Source organism: Neltuma alba, unplaced genomic scaffold (assembly GCF_004799145.2).
Source record: "Neltuma alba isolate B1F8T4 unplaced genomic scaffold, ASM479914v2 tig00012097_pilon, whole genome shotgun sequence".
NCBI classification, from domain to species: domain Eukaryota; kingdom Viridiplantae; phylum Streptophyta; class Magnoliopsida; order Fabales; family Fabaceae; genus Neltuma; species Neltuma alba.
This window is the reverse complement of record NW_021636654.1, coordinates 201,110-220,901: the sequence shown is the minus strand read 5'-3', so window position 1 is coordinate 220,901 and position 19,792 is coordinate 201,110. Positions and strand designations below refer to the sequence as shown.

At 37.0% G+C, this 19,792-nt stretch overlaps 5 protein-coding genes and 1 pseudogene across 6 annotated transcripts; all 6 read right to left on the bottom strand.

Annotated features, from left to right (window-relative positions):
- On the bottom strand, positions 1-1,292 carry LOC114722601 (putative receptor like protein 25). The gene has a single exon (XM_028908681.1). It carries the CDS (start codon positions 1,064-1,066, stop codon positions 218-220), a length of 849 nt encoding a protein of 282 aa, XP_028764514.1. The 5' UTR covers positions 1,067-1,292; the 3' UTR covers positions 1-217.
- Positions 1,267-2,748, bottom strand: LOC114722622 (receptor-like protein 50). Its single transcript, XM_028908699.1, has one exon. The coding sequence runs from the start codon at positions 2,746-2,748 to the stop codon at positions 1,267-1,269; it is 1,482 nt and encodes a 493-aa protein (XP_028764532.1).
- Positions 2,749-5,199: 2,451 nt separating this feature from the next.
- LOC114722600 (transcription factor bHLH140) lies at positions 5,200-9,803 on the bottom strand. 2 transcript variants are annotated; one of them, XM_028908679.1, is made up of 6 exons: positions 9,688-9,803; positions 9,451-9,560; positions 7,670-8,631; positions 6,740-7,316; positions 6,478-6,648; positions 5,200-5,720 (listed from the first exon to the last, which is right to left on the bottom strand). In XM_028908679.1, the coding sequence occupies exons 1-6, from the start codon at positions 9,716-9,718 to the stop codon at positions 5,385-5,387; spliced, it is 2,187 nt and encodes a 728-aa protein (XP_028764512.1). In that variant the 5' UTR covers positions 9,719-9,803; the 3' UTR covers positions 5,200-5,384. The 2 variants fall into 2 exon arrangements, with proteins under 2 accessions (XP_028764512.1, XP_028764513.1); XM_028908680.1 differs by having other exon boundaries at positions 5,642-5,720; positions 6,353-6,648.
- A 1,396-nt stretch (positions 9,804-11,199) lies between these two features.
- Positions 11,200-12,684, bottom strand: LOC114722599 (F-box/kelch-repeat protein At3g23880-like). Its single transcript, XM_028908678.1, has one exon. The coding sequence runs from the start codon at positions 12,643-12,645 to the stop codon at positions 11,416-11,418; it is 1,230 nt and encodes a 409-aa protein (XP_028764511.1). The 5' UTR covers positions 12,646-12,684; the 3' UTR covers positions 11,200-11,415.
- A 919-nt stretch (positions 12,685-13,603) lies between these two features.
- Positions 13,604-14,768, bottom strand: LOC114722621 (F-box protein At3g07870-like). Its single transcript, XM_028908698.1, has 2 exons — positions 14,518-14,768; positions 13,604-14,384 (listed from the first exon to the last, which is right to left on the bottom strand). The coding sequence occupies exons 1-2, from the start codon at positions 14,766-14,768 to the stop codon at positions 13,604-13,606; spliced, it is 1,032 nt and encodes a 343-aa protein (XP_028764531.1).
- A 2,049-nt stretch (positions 14,769-16,817) lies between these two features.
- Positions 16,818-18,398, bottom strand: LOC114722620 (nardilysin-like; annotated as a pseudogene).
- Positions 18,399-19,792: the final 1,394 nt, after the last annotated feature.

Here is a 19,792-nt window from a genome sequence, read left to right as displayed (position 1 = left end):
ATCAGGAAGATAAAAGTACCTTTAAATATAGGACTCAGTCTTACATACCTCACTTTCTTTATTCCATAAGGAGGAAAAACATCAAATTTTCATTGGAGAATAATAAGAGAGATATTCATTTTACGACGGCACGTCACGAAAATCATTTAAATGAGAGACTTATAGTGACAATATGCGCAGCATCTCTTCTCATCAGTTCGTTACTTCACGCTGGGGGTTAGTGAGACTGCCACCGTAGAGTTCTGTAATGCTTCCCTCCACGGCATTCGTACACAAAATTCAGCTGCGGGAAGACCCTATAAAGCAAGTCATCCACGTGTTCCCAGTACCATATTCTCCATGACTTCCAGAAAAGCAGAGGCAAAAGGACAATTCCAATCCCAAAAACAAATCCCACTTCACCGCTTATAAAATTCCAATCAATTGAGCTCTCAGAGTGGGACGATCGTGACATCCCGGGTATTTCATTGGTGCTACAATTCGGTGTCAAAGGAGGTCCGCATAGCCCGTCATTGCCTATGAAAGAAGATGCCTCAAATGATTGGATCTGAGTACCAGATGGAATTCTTCCCACTAGATGATTATATGAGAGTTCCAAGGATGAAAGAAAATTCAAATCTGCCATCTGTGCTGGTATTTTCCCTGTCAATGAGTTATTTGACAGGTCCAAAGACTCAAGCTTCCTCAAATTCCCAATAGATGATGGTATCAGGCCGGTGAGAGCATTATTTGACAAGTTGAGAGTATATAGTGCTTTAAAATTCATCAATTCTTCTGGTATTGGCCCTTCAAGAAAGTTGGATGAGAAGTCAATAGCAGTGACGAAGGTTAAAATTTTAACCCACAGCACCTGTTGACCCTTACTACTAATGCTCACTCTATCCTGGTAATAAACATTACCAGTTTCAAGGATCTCATACTGAAGGGTTTGTGCTCCAATGGGCATCATTCCTTGCCAAGTTGTGAAGGATTTTAATGCTAGTTTACCACTGAAATTGTTGAAGCTAGATCGGCAATGTGAAGCATCTGCCGATATCACTGGTGTTGGAGCATCCAATGGAGCCATGGAATTTGTTTTGTCGCAACACCAGGACACGTAGCATGGATATTTTCTTCAATGAGCATGGAAAGCCATCAATAATGCGGTTGTTTCCAAGGTCCAGTACCTCCAGCGTCATGCAATTAGCAAGAGACTTTGGTATTGGTCCATCTAATTGATTTCCATTAAGATCTAGAGTCCTTAGAGCACACAACGCTGGAAACTGATCAGGTATTTTCCCCGTGAGATTGTTCTTCCGCAGGGTTAGTATGGGTCTCACTCATTTTCATTAAACATGAAGGAATTGTACCAGAAAAGTTATTGTGGGAAAGCTCAAGAACCCGAAGACTTGAAAAATTGCAGAAGAATGGAGGAATGGTGCCTCGAAAAGAATTATTTGATAGAGATAGGAAAATTGTGAAAGCCGTGTAATCACTTGGATAAGCTGGGATGTCGAAAGAGCTGAACTTATTCATTGAGTAGTCCAAATAGGCAGCACGCCTAGGTAAAAAGGGAATTTGCCCTCGGATATGGTTGTCATGAAGGTCAAGGAGATTCAAACTGGAACTCAAATTCTGGAACGGTCTTTCAAAATCAGTCAGCAAATTATGAGAAAGATTAAGGTAAGAGAGACTTTCAAGTTTCCAAATCCAGCTGGGTATTGGACCTCGGATTTGATTATCTGAAAGATCCAGATCAGTTAATTTGGACTGGTATCTTAAGAAACCAGGGAAAGTCTCCAACTTGCAACCAGCCAATTTTAGAGTGGTCATGTTGAGAACTGAAGACAGGCGAGAATCTGATTTATTCACCTTGATTGACAAGTTGTTATATGAAAGATCTAACGAAGTTAAATTTCTGAGCTCCACAAGCATATCTAGCAGGATTAGCCCATTGAACTTGTTTGACGAAAGTCGGAGAATACCAAGTTCTCTGAGTTGGAAGATAGATCTTGGAATAGGACCTGATAAATTATTGCTGCTCAAATCGAGGGTGTTTAATACGGAGGAAGGCGTAGTTGAGAACTCATGCAGTTGACTGAACTGATTATCGGAAAGCTTAATGCTCTGCAGGGATGAAAGCATAAAAAGAGAGGAAGGAATGATGCCACTGATGGAATTATTACGCAGGTTAATGGTGACTAGATTTTGTAGTCCCTTAAATCGACCAGGTGATGAAATTTGGCCACTTAACACATTATCAGAAAGGTCCATGTACGTCAGTTTATTGGCCGTACTAAACGATGGAATTGGACCGCTGAAGTTGTTCATTGACAAGTCCAGATAAGCGAGTTCAGTAAGCCCTGAGATTGAATTGGGAAGTTGTCCTGAAAAGTGAGAAATTGAAAGATCTAATTTGGATAAGTTTTTCAAGTTACTGATTGAATCTGGTAGCCCTCCGGAAAAATTTGTGCCTCTCACTACGAGGGTTTGGAGAGATCCATTCAACGGGAAATTCTGGAATGACCCACTGAGAGCAGTATTATAAGATATGTCAATGAAGGTCAATGTCTTCACCCGAAAGATATTTTGTGGGAAACTTCCACTCAACCCGCAAGAGCTAAGATGCAATCTGGTCAGATTTGTAAAATTACCAAAGAATTCTGGTACTGTGGCTGACAAATTGTTCTGGTCAAGACGAATTACCGAGAGGAGGTTCAGTCTAGATAGGGAAGAATCAATAGGACCTGAAAGATTGCATTGTACCATGCTCAATTCTTGCAGACCGGGGAGTGATGAGAGAGCGGTGCCCCATTCTTGTCCCTGAGCTGATATACACCATCTAGACACAACCGCCTAATGCTGGTAAGGTTCTGAATAAGCATTCCCAAATTTGGATTCTCAAGTTTCAGCTCTTGCCCTGTTAAATATGAAAGAGACGATATATCCAGAGTAACTAACCTGGTCAGTTGAGAGATTCCATTTGGTATTGGCCCCATGAAGCCAGCATATGACAGATTCAGGTGAGTTAAGTTCTTTAATTTGAAGAACTCAGTCGGAATCACAGAACAGAAATTGTTGGAAGCCAAACTTAAAATCTGTAGATACTGGAGACTGAAAATACTGCTTGAACCGTCAAAACCACCAGAGATTGACTCGTCACTCAAATCAAGACCAGTAACATGTCCTTGCTCATCGCAGGTAACGCCACTCCAATCACAGCAAGACGAGCTTTGATCCCAAGACACCAGTTTGATGGAATCTGATTCGCTAAAATCGAGGCTGTTCTTCAATCGGAGGAGCAGTGATTTCTGGTCCTCAAGACACTGACTTGATACCACATAGGTGTTGAGACTCAGTAACATGCAGAAGCAGCAGGCTATGAAGGAAGGCCATGAAACTGAACGAATTGCCATCGATTTCTGAAGTTGAAGACGCATGGAAGTTCAACTAAAGACTATTGATATTGTAGAGCAACTATAAAACAAAATGGCCGAGACATATAAAGTGAATTCTGAGCCATGAAAATAGCTTTTGCTGTGGTAATGTCGCAATGATCAAGTATTAAATGCAAGGTCCCTGTTTGATGAGAAAGTTTCCTAATCTCTCTGTGAGTCAAGCAACTGTGTCATCCCACCTTCTGTGAATTTTCCATTGATACATTGCCGTGTTTTATCGTATTCATCATTTTCCAAACCAACGAAAGTTCGTATCACCGACACTTGGATTGTCATTCTCTCGTTAAGAAATAAATTTAGGTAAATTGACTGGGAAATGCTAACTAATGCATGCTTGTTGACATTGATTTAAATTAAGGGAAAACTGTGCGCGCGCGCGCGCGCTGTCGTGACATTCTAAATCAACTAATAATGAATCTTTCAGAATAACTTCTATTTGTGACATAAATCCACGTGTTGGCATTTCACTGGCACATCAATCGCAGTCCTCGAGTGGGACATGGAGTAGACATAGAAAAATAAAAGATTAGACAAATTCAATGATTTCAATTTGGAAAGCGAGAACAGATAAATGAGTCAAAGAGACACAAGTCTTTGAAAAAAGGGATATAGGTCATAAATGAGTGTGGAAAAACACTCAAGCACGAGAGTAGTCCATATTTGAAATTTCAAGGCTCAGTCCTTGTCATTCTATGAATGCAGCTGTATCGACTTGAACACAAAGTCCCTCTCCCACGGCTCATTCTACCCCAGCAACAACACGGGGCTGTTGGAATTTGCACGCCAAAGATTTTAAACAACCTATCCGATCTTAAATAGAAGAGCCTATTGAAAATTTTGGTTTCATCATTTCTATAAAATTTCATGCCTACCACAATAATTTTTTTTTCTTTTTCTTAAGTATCCTTATTTAATGCATCATTTTTTCCAAGTTAAACGATTAAAAATCCATAAGTGCTTAGTAGAACGTCTGAGCATGGACAAGAGGTGTTGTGGGAATTCTAGAAAAACCTACAGCTTTGCTTTTATTTTTCTTGTCCTTAAATAGGTCAATGCCCTCTTCTTGGGGGCATTAAATTGGTGTAGTAATCAATTGCGAAAAAATAACTTAATGCATTGTTCCTTTTGAGTAATTCTCCTACTCCCTTTGGAAGTCAAGTAACTGTTGTGTCTCACCTTCCTTTAAATTTCCACTGACCACTCTCGATTGATATCATATAATTCATTCTCATCGTATTTATCATTTTCCAAGCGATGTAAATTCGTTTCGCTTGAAAATGACTTGCAAATTCTAGCTATTGCATGCTCGATAGGATTAGCTAAATTGCGCATAGATAAACGCATAACGTATTACTAAAGTCTGGGGGGATTTTAAATTTATTAATAAACTAATCGTAATAGTAATTCTCATGTTGGGCCTAGTATCTTTTATCAGCGAATAATACTCTGATGGCTAAAAGATAATTTCAAAAAGCTTTCAGAACAAGTCCTATTTATCGCAAGTTCATGTGTTGACATTTCCAGGAACATCAGATTACAGTCATCACTTGGAACTCAGAGTAATAAAATTGCACAAATTTTCGCAACAAGCTTTGCCAACATTACAATAAAGCCAAACGGAGGCTCCATGTATTGAAATTCAAGGTCCAACGAACAAATCGAATGGAAGATTTTTGTACGTGCGTGAAAAGTCGTTCCCTCCTGCCACAGCACATTGTTTCCGAGGAATACATTTTTAAACTACTTTTATTTTAGAACCATCTTTGGTAACAAGATCCCTTTTTTAAAGTTAAGGATTGATGTGTGAGATGACAGGAATTTGCACAGACATTCATATAGTCAATTTTCCTTCTCTTCTAAGCTATAACCCCAGAAAAAAGGGCCCCCCAAAAAAAAAAAAAGGAGCCAGTGTCCTGTCAGCAGGTATATACAAAAACTCGGGAAATGTTATGAACTGATGTTAACTTCATCTTGTGCACGAATCAAACGACCGTTTTGAAAAAACCAAGAAGGAAAGGAAGCTTGGCAATTGCTAATATGAGATTTCAACCTGGGAATGTTAGGGTGTGCACTTCTACATCTATGACACCTCAACTCCATGGACAGCAACTTGTCATCATCTCTCAAGGTTGCTTTCCCATGATTAGAGACCTCATCAATTACATCTACTGAGTCACGAAAGAAATCAGTGTTGAACGAGTTCCAGTGCTTCTTGTTCTTCAAATGTTTTGAGTCAAAGTCCTGGCTAATAACATGTAAATGAAGTTGTCGCATTGATGGAGCCTGCAAAAGAGGAATTGTCCTGAATGTTTAGCATATATGAATATGCTCTACAAACAAAATTGAGTTCCTCATGCCGCGCAAAGGCTTGGCCACCATGCACCTAGAATCTTGAACGAAACATTACAAACATATTCATCATAGACGCGCTTTTATAAAGCAACAGAACTGTTTTCCTTTTTCTTTGAATAAGATACCAAGATCACATTTGCAGAGAACCAAAGATAAGCCATATACACCAATTCAATCCCATAATACATCTAAAGGCAACAACACTTTTAATAATAACAACAATAACTGAATTTCCTTCTGAACAATAAAATGTAATCAACTAGATCATTTTCTAAATTATTGCTTTAACAATATGCTGAACCATCCCAACCATATCTTACTTTGAGTCCAAGGAAGAAAGGTTTTAGGTATGTGTGGCTTGGCTTTGCATTGAAACTTGAAAAGCATGCATGTCATCCACCCACATTCTACTTTCATGGTTTGAAAAAACAATCAGTTCAACCCTTAAACTAAATAAAAGTAGGATAGTTATGGAGACTTTCGGAGAGTATGTGATGCCTAAGTTGCACATTTAATAGTATGAAACGCTCAAATGACATATTTAATTAGATTTATTCTCTCACCTCAACAATTAGCTTGTGGGGAGAGTTTCCAGTCCCAGTTGAATACCCATCAAATATTTATTTTCTTTTCTTGTTAAGAGAAAGAGAAGGGGAAGCAACCATTCATAAACAAACGCACTGCATACCGAGTGATATCCAAGACGAAAAACTAGTGAAGCATTCTCATGCAAGAACTTCTCGGCCCACTTTAGACCCACAGAATGCATCCTCTTTAGCAAGTGAAGATGGTCATTTTGAACATCAGCCAGGCAATCGAGGCCTCTAGTTCTTGCCAACACCAAAACATGCTTCTGTGCCTGCAAAACACAAGGAAATTCTGATTGTTACCACTGCAAAGACAAGCATGAAATGAAATAAGCGCTGGGTAGGGAAAAGGGTAAGGTCAACCTTAGGATACAGGTCATTCAGCACAACTACATCTTCGGATATTTCAAGCAATTCATTCTTATGCTCCTCAGGACGCATAGCTATTTGATGAAGAGCTTGAGCCCATGATCCCCATGTCTTATTCAAGCTGCCATCATTTTTTTTATTACTTGGATCTATGTTCACAACCTTGGTACCAGCTCCGTTCCCTTCAACATCATCCTGACTTCCCTTGTATTTCTTGCTTTTTTCAAATCCATGATCAGCATCTCTCTTGCTCTTTTGCTCTGTCCCAGTCCTCAGGATTGATGCAAAAGCTTCAAATAGTGAAGTGTAAGCCTCCCTTAGAATCTTGCAGCCTTTATTGTAGTCATTATTGAGACAATCTGGCCTTTGTGGATTCATATTTGGCCCAAGAACATGTATTACATGGGTTACTCCCTCCCTAGTAAACAAAGGAGAAGATGATGGTAGAGGGACAGCAACAGCATGCCCAGGCAAGAGCAATTGTGCTCGTTCTTTGGTTGCAGACACCAAGATAGGACCAGCAGCCTTGAAAATTGCAGCATTGACCCCTCCACCTCCAGGTTTCAATCGCCTGCAATTAAAATTGACAGGTTTAGATGACTTGTGAATGCCCCTAATGCGCTAGGTGACACAAATGCTACAATGACCGGTGGGCTATGTGAAAATCTTCGTTAATCAGATTCTAATCAAACAGGAACCATGATGTCAAATGAGACAACTAGGAACAAATAAATAAAACCAAGGCAAATTAGCAACTGACATAGAAAAACAATAATTGAAGACAAATTGACATACAAATGTGACGTGGGAAGGATTATGGTGTCTTCTCAAATGTTCATGACTTTTCCTATTCGGCTGTATAGATTAATCACAAGTCCTAATTGCAATTAGATTGCTACATATAATGAAATTATAGAAAATTACCAGTTGGCAGCATTAGCTATCACAGCACAGTGCAAGCCTCCCGTGGACTTGAGGCAAGTAATATCCCCAACATGGGTAAAAAACTTTCTGGGGTCTAAGTTCTTTTGAGCAGCTTTGGCTTTAACTAATGACAGAATCTTTGAACCATGAGTCAAGTCAACTAAAACAAATCTAGCATTCGCAAGCTTATTTGAGAACTCTGCGACTTTCTCTACAATAATCTCAGCTGCCTTCTGATGGTCAAATTGGAAATCAGATGTTGAAATAGATGGAAATGCCAGAGTGGGAGGATCATCCATGAAAGCATGATCAACATTAGAAACAGAGGAACCAACTGAGATATTTTCTAAATTCACTGACTCTAAGTTGGCTTTATCTGAATTTGATGAAACTTTTTCCATATCTTTACGGCAGGGATCTATCATCTCATTATTTTGAGAAGTAAAATTTCCACCACTATTCCCTCTAGACTCAGCAACAATTGGAACCTCAGCCTTTTTAAAGAACTTCATTATATCCACTTGAACTTTGGAATCTTTACTTTTCTGTCCAAAACATCCATGTGGAAGCTTATCCAGTGGCCCAAGTGTGCTGTACGTGTTAATAGCCACTTTGACATCACTCTCAGTCTGACAAAATGTTATCCGGTTAAACCCTTCACTTAACGAAGGCAACTCTTTCTTTTGAAGCATTCTATTCACCACTGCAGCAGCTTTTCCACCCTGTAAATTTCCTTCATGCCCAGTTCGTTTGACAGATCGAGAAATACAAAGCTTTGCAGGAAGATCAAGCACAACAGCATGCACATCTATTTGGGGTCCACCAAGCTCTGTGAATCCTGAACGCTGTTCTCTATCAAGATTGCACCTGTCAATAAACACATTCTTTCCATCCTTCAATGCTCCAGCAGCACAGCTTAGACATTGAGCTTTATTTCCTGCTTTTCCATTTCCAATGACATCCTAAAGCAAGGGGAAAGACAGGACAGGATAAGCATTGTTACGGAATGTTCAAAAGCCATTGTTGATGTGCCACTTCTAGTAAAGGAGGGTTTTTATTTTCCTTTTTTGGGGTTGGGGAGAGTTGAGCAGAAGCTCCTTAACCATGAATAAGTTATGCAAAGCAAAAAAAAAAAAAAATCTTCCAATTTTTTCCCTAGATCAAGTTAATTACCCACTTTAATCTAATTTAGACATGAAAATCAATACCACGTAAAGCAAAGGAAGCTGAAAGAAGCGGACGTTATCACAAATGCTGCGAAAAAAAACTTTGATTAGCACAAAGAAATTTCCCATTCGTAACTTTTCAAGTAATAACAGTGCAACCCCAAAACGACCGACTAAAAGAAATAAAAGTAACAATTGAAGACATCTAATTACTTTCCACGAAACGAGATTGAAATTCGTTTCTAAACAAGTGAATCCATGAATCTCCAGATAGCTCAATCCCTCAATCAAACAAGAATTGGCACTTAAAAGATATACAAAAATTGACTGGGCTATTTCAAATTTGAAAATGTGCACGGTATATGACAATCAAAAAGAACATATAAATGGCATAACGAGAGCCGTCATTCAAACTATCAACCCAAGCTAAAACAGTAATGCCACCCAGAACTGATGCTCAAGAAAATTTCAAAGACAAAAAGGTAAAACTCGGCTAAATACATTACGTTTCCTTCTTAGTTAGAACACGCCATCAAAGAAAACAAAATGTTGAATGCTGAAATCAAACCTCAAAAAGAGATTTTAAAATATATTAGTGGGGAGAAGCAACTCAACCTGGCAAACACGAACCCAAGGACGAGTAGAAGAACGCATAACTTCTTCGCAGAAAGTGGACTTGCCGCTTCCTGGTGCTCCCACTAACATGACCAATAAGAGCTTTTCCTCTGTCACAAGTTGCAAGATCAAAATACACCATTACATTCTTCATTGACGAGAGGGTTTAGTTTTTCGATTCATCGACAAATTAGAAAACGTAGATGATAACATATGGTTCGATTTCTGATACCATACCTTTGGGTTTAGAAGTTTCGTCGACGTCCATCTTCAAGTTCCCGTCTTTCTTTCGGCCAAAGAAGATGTTGGAGCTTTCCTTGCATATGGAAAGTGAGCCTGAAAGCCGAAAATACAGATGCTGAGTCGTATTTTTCACATTGTCTCGTAAAAAATTTTAAATTTTTAAAAAATAAATATATAGAATTTATTGCATAAGCTATAACTTCTTTTTCGGCGAACACATAAGCTATAACTCTAGCAATTAATCCAGACCTAGCATAACTTCTGAAAAACTATTGATGTTACCAAGAAAAGTATTTTTAAATTTAAATGCATATTTTCTTAACTAAAATAACCTCAAACGAGTAATCACGATCACAATAATAATATAAATTCGAAAATATATATTTATTTTGAATATTGGGAAAGTCCTGAATATATTAATATTCATATATCATATATGTTATCCTTCATACAGAAGTTTTTGAAACGCGACTGCTTAAAAGTATAAAAATATTATATACAGGAAGAATTACATTTTTTTTCTCAGCACAGGAAGAGTTACACTGAACTATATAGTTTTGCGCAATTATATATGAATGGGTGCCCATATTGATTGCTGGTTTAAAAAAAACAAAAGAAAATAAGCACGCACATACCTAATCAATGCCCAGAGTATTGATTAGGTATATGTTTTGTTTCAAAACGTACCATTAATCTAGATGTTCCTATTATTTCATCTTATTGTTAGTTAGATTTTTGTAGCTTTTTTATCAGGTTAGTTTTAACTGTTATAGGTTGCTGCAAGTTTCTTTATCAATTCTTTATAAATTATACTCCTCCGGTCCTTAATATAAGACCTATTTAACTAATTTGATTAGATTAAGGAAGTTAGGTAAGTTAGTTAATTGTAATAAATATGACACGTTTTTCTTAAAACACCATAATCATCTTTCTCAATACCTCCTCTCCTTCTTCTACTTGATTATAATTGAGGGAGTATCTATAGGATAATTTAGAAATTATTGATAAATATGATAAATGGGTCTTATATTTAGGACAAAAAACAACTCAATAATTGAGTCCTATATTAAGGACCGGAGGAGTAATTAAAATTTCATCTAATTTTTAACCCGGTCCACAGGGTTTTAGACGATGGATAAATGAGATCATATCATATTGTCAGTCTAAGGAGGCAAAATACACTTGTCTAACACCATAAAAAGAACCAAATCTGAAAACTGTCCTTGTAAAAGAAGTATGCAGTCTTGATTTTCAAAGAAACACTCCTCTCAGCTTTTTTGCCTTAATCATGTTCTGTTTCGCAAGGCTTTCAGAATAAAGACAAGCCTTAAGAGCTAAGAGAGAAAATGGGTTGGGAGATTCCTTACAACTATTCTATTGAAGTCAGCTGCAGCTGTGGGACTTTACGTTGTCCTAAATAAATTGCCCATCATAAGAACTTGAGCATTATTTTAGATACCACAAATAAAAATGCTTTATTTTTTTGGGTCTAGGGTGGGCATCAAATTAGCCAAGCAAAAAAAACACAGAAAACAAATCGAACATTTTTATTACAAAATGCTATGAGCATTGATTACATCATAATATCACCACAACTGAACATTAAGTACAATCATCATGATTGCTACAATCAAACACTCCCCACGGAAAGAATGCAGTTAGCAAAGCTGATCAATCCATTTGGCAAGCCTCGCCTTTCTTACATGTCTTTTCCAACAATTCTTAGTACGAGAGAACATTAGTTTTTTTGTTTATGAAAAACAGACTCTCTGCATAAGGTCCTGCAAAAGCATGAAAATATTCTTGATCTCCCAAAGACTTCACCAAATCATCCACCGGATCCAGTAAAACTATAGCTCCACTACAAAGTCTCAGCACCACTTTTCCATTACCAGTAAGACCTAATACAGTCATTATGCCTCCATAGCGGTTTAAATCACGACGCAGCACCTCCGTCCATGACTCCACTATACCATATTCTTTCATCACCCAGATGCTAAAAAATTTCATGTTCTTTTTTGAATAAGTATGAAGCACAGCAAGCAAATGCCCTCCTTCCAAGATAGACAGGATCAAAGGAGATTCATTCAATTGTCTCGGTAACATCAATTCTCCAAACGTCTCTTGAACCACATCAAATGATAAAATAAAATTCTGAACTTGATCACCGTACTTACGACTAACAACCCAATGCAATGCACCATTTACAAACATTTGGGTTGTCCTCCTTAGATGAGCAGGAAGGAAAAACAGAGGAACTCTAACACTAATGCTTCTCCAAGAAGCAGAAGCAAGAGAGTATACCTCAACTTGAGGATTATCCCGTTCATTGTTTAGGGTCACAAGTCTAACTACTTTGTAATCCATGTTCATAGAATCAAAACCAAAACCATAAAGTACCCGATATTGCCGGTGTTCATGAATGTGGCCGCTGCGGGGTATGATTGGTCTACGAAGATTCACGTATTTTCGAAGGGAAGGGTTCCAAATGATGAGAGTAGTGAAATAAATGATCGAATGTTGAGCAAAACATACAAGCCCATTGCAAGTGCCAACCACAGTAGAATAACCGTACAATCGAAATCGAGGAGTGAATGAGAATCTATCAGAAGAAAAGCTGTTAGCTAGTTGATTATATGAGTAGAATGAGTAAAATTCCTGATAATCATTTGTGTGCGTGCTGGGCTGTCCGCTAGATGGACGATCAATTTGGAGGAGGAGGAAATTGTTACCGTTTCTGGGTTGGGCGGTACGGTTGAGGTGATCAGATATGAAGGAAGGATTTGTGATGAGGGAATTCCAAGTTTTGCAAACAGCCCTGAATCTTACCAGAGATTTTGGTGGTAGTCTCTGAAGAATTTCCACCATAATTTCTGGAGGCAAATCGCCAGCCATCGCTTCAGCTTGCAAATAACGCGATTGTCTTCTGCGCATATGAACACGTGTGTCCATTTCTCCAGAATTGCCTTAACCCTGCCTTTTGTCTAGGCGGTATTTTTTATGACCAAATTCATTGTTATTGACGTTGACGAAATATGCGATGATTGATCTCTAATTGATTGATATGATTTGATTATATTTTGGATTCTATTGCCTCTTCGATCATATCCACAAAATTCATTCCTGTGGGCTGATGATTTTTTTTTTGGGGGATTTTTTTAATTATTATTTGAAGGAGGGCCAATGTATGGGCGCCAGCGTAATAGTGTACTTTTTCCACTTCTTTGTCTGCTAAGCTTTTAAGGGGAAAAAGATATTTCTACGCCCATGCCCACAGCCCCCAAGAGCACAAACAATACCACTAACTAAAGCCAAGTTTATAATTTCAAGAATATTATTAAACGCTTTTTCAAATATATCTTCAGCAAGTGGGAAAACAAGTACAATAATTGTAACTTTTGGTTGGTTAAGGATTAAAAGATGATCTTCATTAGTTATTTGACAATAAAGGAAAAGGAAAATATGGAGTCTCTGGTATTTGCATAGTCCAATTATATTTCTTGACTCAATAGCGACATTGGATCTACTGAATACTGGTCTATCATGCTCCATTTATATCGTCGGACTCATGAGCTCCTTCCTGTACTCAAAAGAAGCATATTGGGACAATAGTAGTATGCCATAGTTGACTTGTCTCTCTGCTAAGAAATTACATCACGATCAAAATCAGAAAAGTTTTGTGAGAAGTAAGCAAGCTCCCAGAAGTACACATGAAAAAAATTGGTTTTTGGTTTCCTGATCACAAATGCAAGCCAATATTAACATTGAAATTTCTTGGCGATCGAGCAATGTCCATAAACGCAAAACAAATGTTTCAGAGAACTAGATAGGATTATGATTTTTGCAGTAACTCCATGAAGCATGATTTTGAGTATTCTTCGGCTGCTTGTTTTCAGGTATCACGTTGCCTCTAGTAAGGACAAATACCCTGTTCTTTGTTTATCAAAAACAAATATGCATAAGATCCAACAGAACTATTCTGGTTTTTCCCATTTTCCAAATCCGTCACAGAATTTTTCCTGGAATCAATTAAAACCATCCCTCCATCAGTTTCGCTCCAAAGGGCTGATACCCCTGATATATCCCCATAATGTCTCGAATCAAAACAATATATTTCATTCCATGGTTCCATAACAGCATATTTTTTCATCACCCAGATACTAAAAAAGGTCGTCTCAGACTTTGAATAACAAGTAGAGATAGCAAGTGAATCTAATGATCCTGCCAAAATAGTCACTGCGGAAGGTGTCTCCTTCAAACAAGGTCCTAGACTCAGTTCCCTAAATGTCTCTTTAGTCACATCAAATGATAAGATAAAATAGTCAGAATTGTTACTTGTACGCTTCATAACCCAGTGTATTGCGCCATTCCTAAACATCTGGGATGTTTCTTCATCAATGAGAACTCCACTAGTAATTATGTTTCTCCAAGAAAAAGAAGAGGAAGCAAGAGAGAAAACCTCAGCTCGAGGAACAATTATCTTATTGTCGTACCCAGATCCCATAATTTTAACTACCTTGAAGTCCTTGTTCTTAGAATCATAACCGAACCCCAAAAGACAGGGAGGCCTTATGTAATCGCTTGCACAGATTTCGGATGTAGGAAGAATGACATATCGTCGAATAGATGGGTTGCCAATAAGAACTTCAACACTACGATCTCGAAGTAAGTCAGCAAGACATATCAGACCACTGCAAGAGCCAACCAATGTACGATGTCTACTCAAACGAGTGCATAAATAAAGAGAGTGGGAATTTCAGAACTGAGAGATTATGATGCTTACTTTTCTGATGATGATTATCTGAGCTGTTCAGTGAGTAATACTTGTCGAGATGGAAGTCCTCGCCCCACTCAATATTATAACTCTCCTTCATTGGAGTACATAGCTTAATAAGAAGAGACCCCCCAGCACTGTCATTGGCTTGAAGGGTTCGTTTGAGATGGTAAGATGCCAAGTCATGATCAGTGATTAGAGATTTCCAGAATTTACAAACAGACATGCATGTTACTATTGATTTTATTGGCAGTCTCTGAAGAATGTTGTCCCAAACATCTCGAGGAAAATAGTCAGACATGCTTCAGCGAAAGAAAGAATACTCACAGTAAACTCGGGGGAGAAGATCATGAGGATTGAAACATGATTAGCCGTTCAAATATTCTGGGAGGTTCAAATAGGAAGAACATGAGGAGTTAATTTTAAAACAAAAAATAACACAGGAGACAGGACTGACCCAGAGATGTGGTAGAATTTTTAAATAAATAAATAAGCTTGCTTTGAATATCAATCCTGGGATCGAGAATCACATTTTATGGAGAAATAGTATGAATTTATTAAATATTATCTCATTCAATCGTCTTAGAGAATTAGAAGGGGGGAGATGATTTTCTGTTTATTAATATATATATTTGATATATGGATTTTTTTCATTTAAAAATTACCCATAAATTTTTATTTTAAAAACTTAAAGTGTACTTTTATTTTGAAATAACCATTTGAGAGTTACTATTAGCGGAATTATCCAGACAAGTAGGAGCCATGAATATCAGCTCAAATAATTGAGCTTCAGAGCAAGTAAATTATATTGATATGAAATAATAAATATCAGTTAATAAATTATGACGTGCGTGTATAATATATGCCTGTCCTTTTTCCGCAGCAATATTAATTGATAAAAAACGACCCATCTATTTTTTGTAACTGAATTACTTCATTACAGGGGGAAAAGCCAACAACATTATGTATAATTACCAGTGATTACGTTTTTTCTCCCTGTTAACCAGCAAATCACTAAAAGAGAACAGCCATATCCGCGTGGGATTTGAATATCCCCTCACATTTATTTTATTCAATTGCCAAATTTATCGATCTAGAATTTAATCTTTTGACTATTTTTCACTTAACAATTAAAAAGTTCCGTTTCTTTATTTTGATTCCTTAACAAAAAAAATACTCCTCCGGTCTTTAATATAAGACCCATTTAACTAATTTGATTAAATTAAGGAAGTTAGGTAAGTTAGTTAATTATAAGAAAAGTGACACATTTTTTCTAAAACATCATAATCATCTTTCTTAATACCCCATCTCCCTCTTCTATTTAATTATAGTTGAGGGAGTATCCATAGGGGTAATTTAGAGAAAATTGATAAATATGAGAAATGGGTTTTATATTTAGGACCAAAACCAACTCAACAATTGGGTCCTATATTAAGGACCGGAGGAGTATAAAGACAACAAATATTCCAACTCCTATGAACAGAATTTTGGATTTCCCAATGGATGTAGTGAGATTAAAATGTGATTCCATGTAGTAGGACACAATTAGACGACCTGTTTGGAATAACTTATAAATAGTTTTTCAGTCAGGATTTATGAAAGATGAGATAAATATGTGAGAAATGTTATCTTGACTTACGTGAAATGTGTTTATAAATGTTTTTGAACGCTATCCCAACAAGTCTAGGGTAAGTCAAACAAACATGTCCCAAAAAGCATTAAGCATTTGCACGAAGTACTAATATATGGCAGAGGTTGGAATCAGATTCTCTCCACTACCCTTCCCATCCTCTTCCCCTCCACTATCATCTTTTTCTCTTCACAACCATTGGATCAAAACTTCAATGGTCCAGATTTAGTATTTTATAACATTTTATGAAGATAAATATTATGATAAAAAATAGATAAATAAATTTAAACTGTTAAAATCTAATCTGAACAGTTCATAACTACAGACTGTTATTATAGAGCAAATTTTTTTTAAATTTTTTTTATTACAATTGTAAACTGTTCAAACCAGATTTTAACAGTTTAAATTTATTTATTTATTTTTTTAATAATATTATTTTTATAAGATGTTAAATCTGGACCATTGGAATTTTAATCCAATGGTTGTGAAGAGAAAAGAAGGGTAGTGGAGGGGAAGAGGATGGAAAGGAAGTGGAGAGAATCCAAGTCCGGCAGAGGTTAATGCGATTCTCCAGGTCACTCGCTAACATATTGAAGTCCATCATATATTTTTTTAACAGAAAAGTTATCATAAGGCTATACCAATGTACAAGGAATTTTCAGGTTTTAAGTTGAGAGGCACGACGTTGGCCCAAAAAGATAACAACAACAACAATAGACACTAACTAGGATAGAACTTGGAAGATATCTTAAAGGCTTCTGGGTCTGCAATGACCTGTACAGTTTTGGATATTGTTTCAGCATCTTTCATGTCTGTGTTGCAACCCCATACACGAGTAACAAGTCTCCGACAATTGGGCGATGACTGCTTAAAATACTTCTTGTACCACTCAACCACTTCTTTCTGGTTTATGCTTCTTAGTTCTTGTGCTTCCTTCCTTTTATCAACAATCTTATTACAAAGTTCATCCATGAGTGAGGGATCTTTTTCCAGCAGCTTTGCCATTAACCCACTTCGGTAATTCTCAAAGGAATCACCATCAAGCCCTTCCAACAATTGTTCCAGGCCATCTATGAAGTTATCAATTCTCTCTTGCAAATAAATTGGGTTGTGCTCAGATGACTGAACGCAGAAACAAAACCCAAAAACGCGGTACGTTAATTGTGGGCTACATAGACAAGACCAATTATATCAAAAATCTTCTCCATACCAGAGTCTGTGAGATGTATGGTCATGACAAAAATATAAGTTATGGATGAGCGGTGCATTCCTTTACCGTCAATACCAGCACTCAGATAAGTAACCCATCCTCTAGACTTGAAAAAGGAAAGCAAGCTTCCTTTACCCTCATGCCCAAGGAGATCAGCAAAATATTCTTCTGGTTTCTTCAGATACTCTTGGCGTAGACATGGTAATGTCCATGACAAGTCAAGGATGTGAACATCTTCAACGGCTTCTAACCAGTGTACTTTACCAGCTTTCCAAATAGGACCTTCTATCCTATATTCTGGCTTTGCTTGGTGACTTTTTTTTGACAGCACCAAACAATTCCACAACCCAGCTGTCAAGAACATTCAAAGACTCTCCACCAATAACAACAAGTTTCATTAGTCCACCGTGGTAATAATCCGTGTATAATGTCAATATTTGTTCCCGCAAATTGATACAATTTTCCATTGCATCAACCAGACTCTTGTTATTCCCCGGAAAGAACCGTTAAAAATGTGATCAGGTACACTAGTGTGGCATCGAACTTGTTGAAGTCGGTAAACATCACTTTGTACAACCCGGTTGAATTCTGAATCTATCGTAAGTACTTCTCGATCCATAGCCTCCATTTTTAGTAAAGGTGAAATAAAGAACTGAGAAAATCTTTTCAAGGCACCGTTGAGAAACTCAGGCTTCACTTCAAAGTGATAACAGGTGTGCTCAGTTTCTGTGTGTGCATTAGGTGAGCCACCATGCAAGTTGCAAATAACTATTATACTCATTTTCATCTGGAAATTCATCACTCCCCATGAAGAGCATGTGTTCTAAAAGATGTGCTAGTCCCTGAGCCTCTAATGGATCAGAGAAGCTACCTATTCCCACACACATTGCCGCCGCCGCCTTTTTAGTCTGCCAAGCAGCCTTTTTACCTTTTCGGACGGCTCTGCGAGGGCCGTCGGGGTAAATCTCAGGATCATGAACTAGCAAAGCACGAAGCCCGTTTTCGAGCTCCACAATTCTGTACAAACGCTTATCATTAGGAGACTTATTTACGATGTCGTCGGATGAGAACGTAGGGCCACCAATTGCCATTGGTTTTTTTCTTCGTCAGGGAAGTCAAAGGGAGAGGAGTTTAGAGTAAGTGTTCAGAGGCAGCAAGCCAGCAAGGAACCTTGTCGCGCCTCTGCTTCGATGGTCTCGGCTACTTAGACGCCACCTATCATAACTTCTTCGTACATTTTTTAAATTTTAAACTAAAAATCTAAATATTTAAATTTAAAGAATTCACCCCAGAGAAGAAAAAAATTATATTAGGTTGTTTCGAATATATCAATAATCATATTTTTATCGAGAAATAGTATGAGTCTTTTGTGTGCGTGTGTGTGTGTGGAAAGAAATATTATGGATTTATTAAATCTTATCGTCTTAGAGAATTAGAATTGGAAGATGGAGGATTATTTGTTTAATATATGTAGTATAATAGTAATCGATCTATTATCATATATATTATAATAATAATAATGCTAGGGCGAAACGAATCTAATAATTCCATCATATTTATATTCCTACATAGAGATATGGATTTTATTTAAAAATTACCCATAACATTTTTATTTTATTAATTTAAATTTATTTGGGATTATATGTTGACGGTCCTTAACAGAAGTAGCTAAACAAGTAGCCAAGTAGAGTCTTGATTAATTATCAGCTCAAGTCAAACAAATTATATTAATATGAAATATTCTTCCGGTCCTTAATATAAGACCCATTTAACTAATTTGATTAGATTAAGGAAGTTAGGTAAGTTAGTTAATTATAAGAAATATGACATGTTTTTTCTAAAATACCATAATCATCTTTCTTAATACCTTTTCTCCCTCTTCTATTTGACTATGGTTGAGGGAGTATCTATAGGGGTAATTTAGAGAAAATTGATAAATATGAGAAATGGTTCTTATATTCAGGACCAAAACCAACTCAACAATTGGGTCCTATATTAAGGATCGGAGGAGTATCGAATTTGAATATCACCTTACATGTTTATTTTATTCAATTATCAAATTTATCGATCTAGAATAAATTTTTCAGACTACCTCTTTGACTTAACAACACCGTATAGCCTCTTGTTATCAGGTAAGATCACAACTAAATTCTTAAATAAATGATTAATCAAAAAATCCCACCTAATATTTGTTGAATGTTCTCTTTTGTAAAAATTCCATTACAAATACTCCTCCGGTTCTTATTATAAGACCCAATTTGACTTTTTATTTGATCCTAATTATAAGATCCAATCCATTTTGTCTCTTATATTTATGCATTTTTTTCCAAGATAATCCTTCTAATAATGATAGTTTTAGCCAATATACTTAATTAGTAAGGATATTTTAGGAATGACAACACTTATTTATTATAAATAACCAACTTAACTTACTTCCTTAATCTCCTCAAATAAGTCAATTGGGTCTTATAATTAGGATCGGAGG

Bases quoted from the DNA above. Each gene is read 5' to 3' on its own strand.
- LOC114722601 (XM_028908681.1), bottom strand. From the start codon at position 1,066: ATGGCTCCATTGGATGCTCCAACACCAGTGATATCGGCAGATGCTTCA.
- LOC114722622 (XM_028908699.1), bottom strand. From the start codon at position 2,748: ATGGTACAATGCAATCTTTCAGGTCCTATTGATTCTTCCCTATCTAGA.
- LOC114722600 (XM_028908679.1), bottom strand. From the start codon at position 9,718: ATGGACGTCGACGAAACTTCTAAACCCAAAG. The intron at 9,561-9,687 runs GTATGGTATCAG...AACTTGTGACAG, and splicing joins CGAAACTTCTAAACCCAAAG to AGGAAAAGCTCTTATTGGTC. The intron at 7,317-7,669 runs GTAATTTTCTAT...TTTTAATTGCAG, and splicing joins ATAGCTAATGCTGCCAACTG to GCGATTGAAACCTGGAGGTG.
- LOC114722599 (XM_028908678.1), bottom strand. From the start codon at position 12,645: ATGGACACACGTGTTCATATGCGCAGAAGACAATCGCGTTATTTGCAA.
- LOC114722621 (XM_028908698.1), bottom strand. From the start codon at position 14,768: ATGTCTGACTATTTTCCTCGAGATGTTTGGGACAACATTCTTCAGAGA. The intron at 14,385-14,517 runs GTATTACTCACT...TGGCTCTTGCAG, and splicing joins GAGGACTTCCATCTCGACAA to TGGTCTGATATGTCTTGCTG.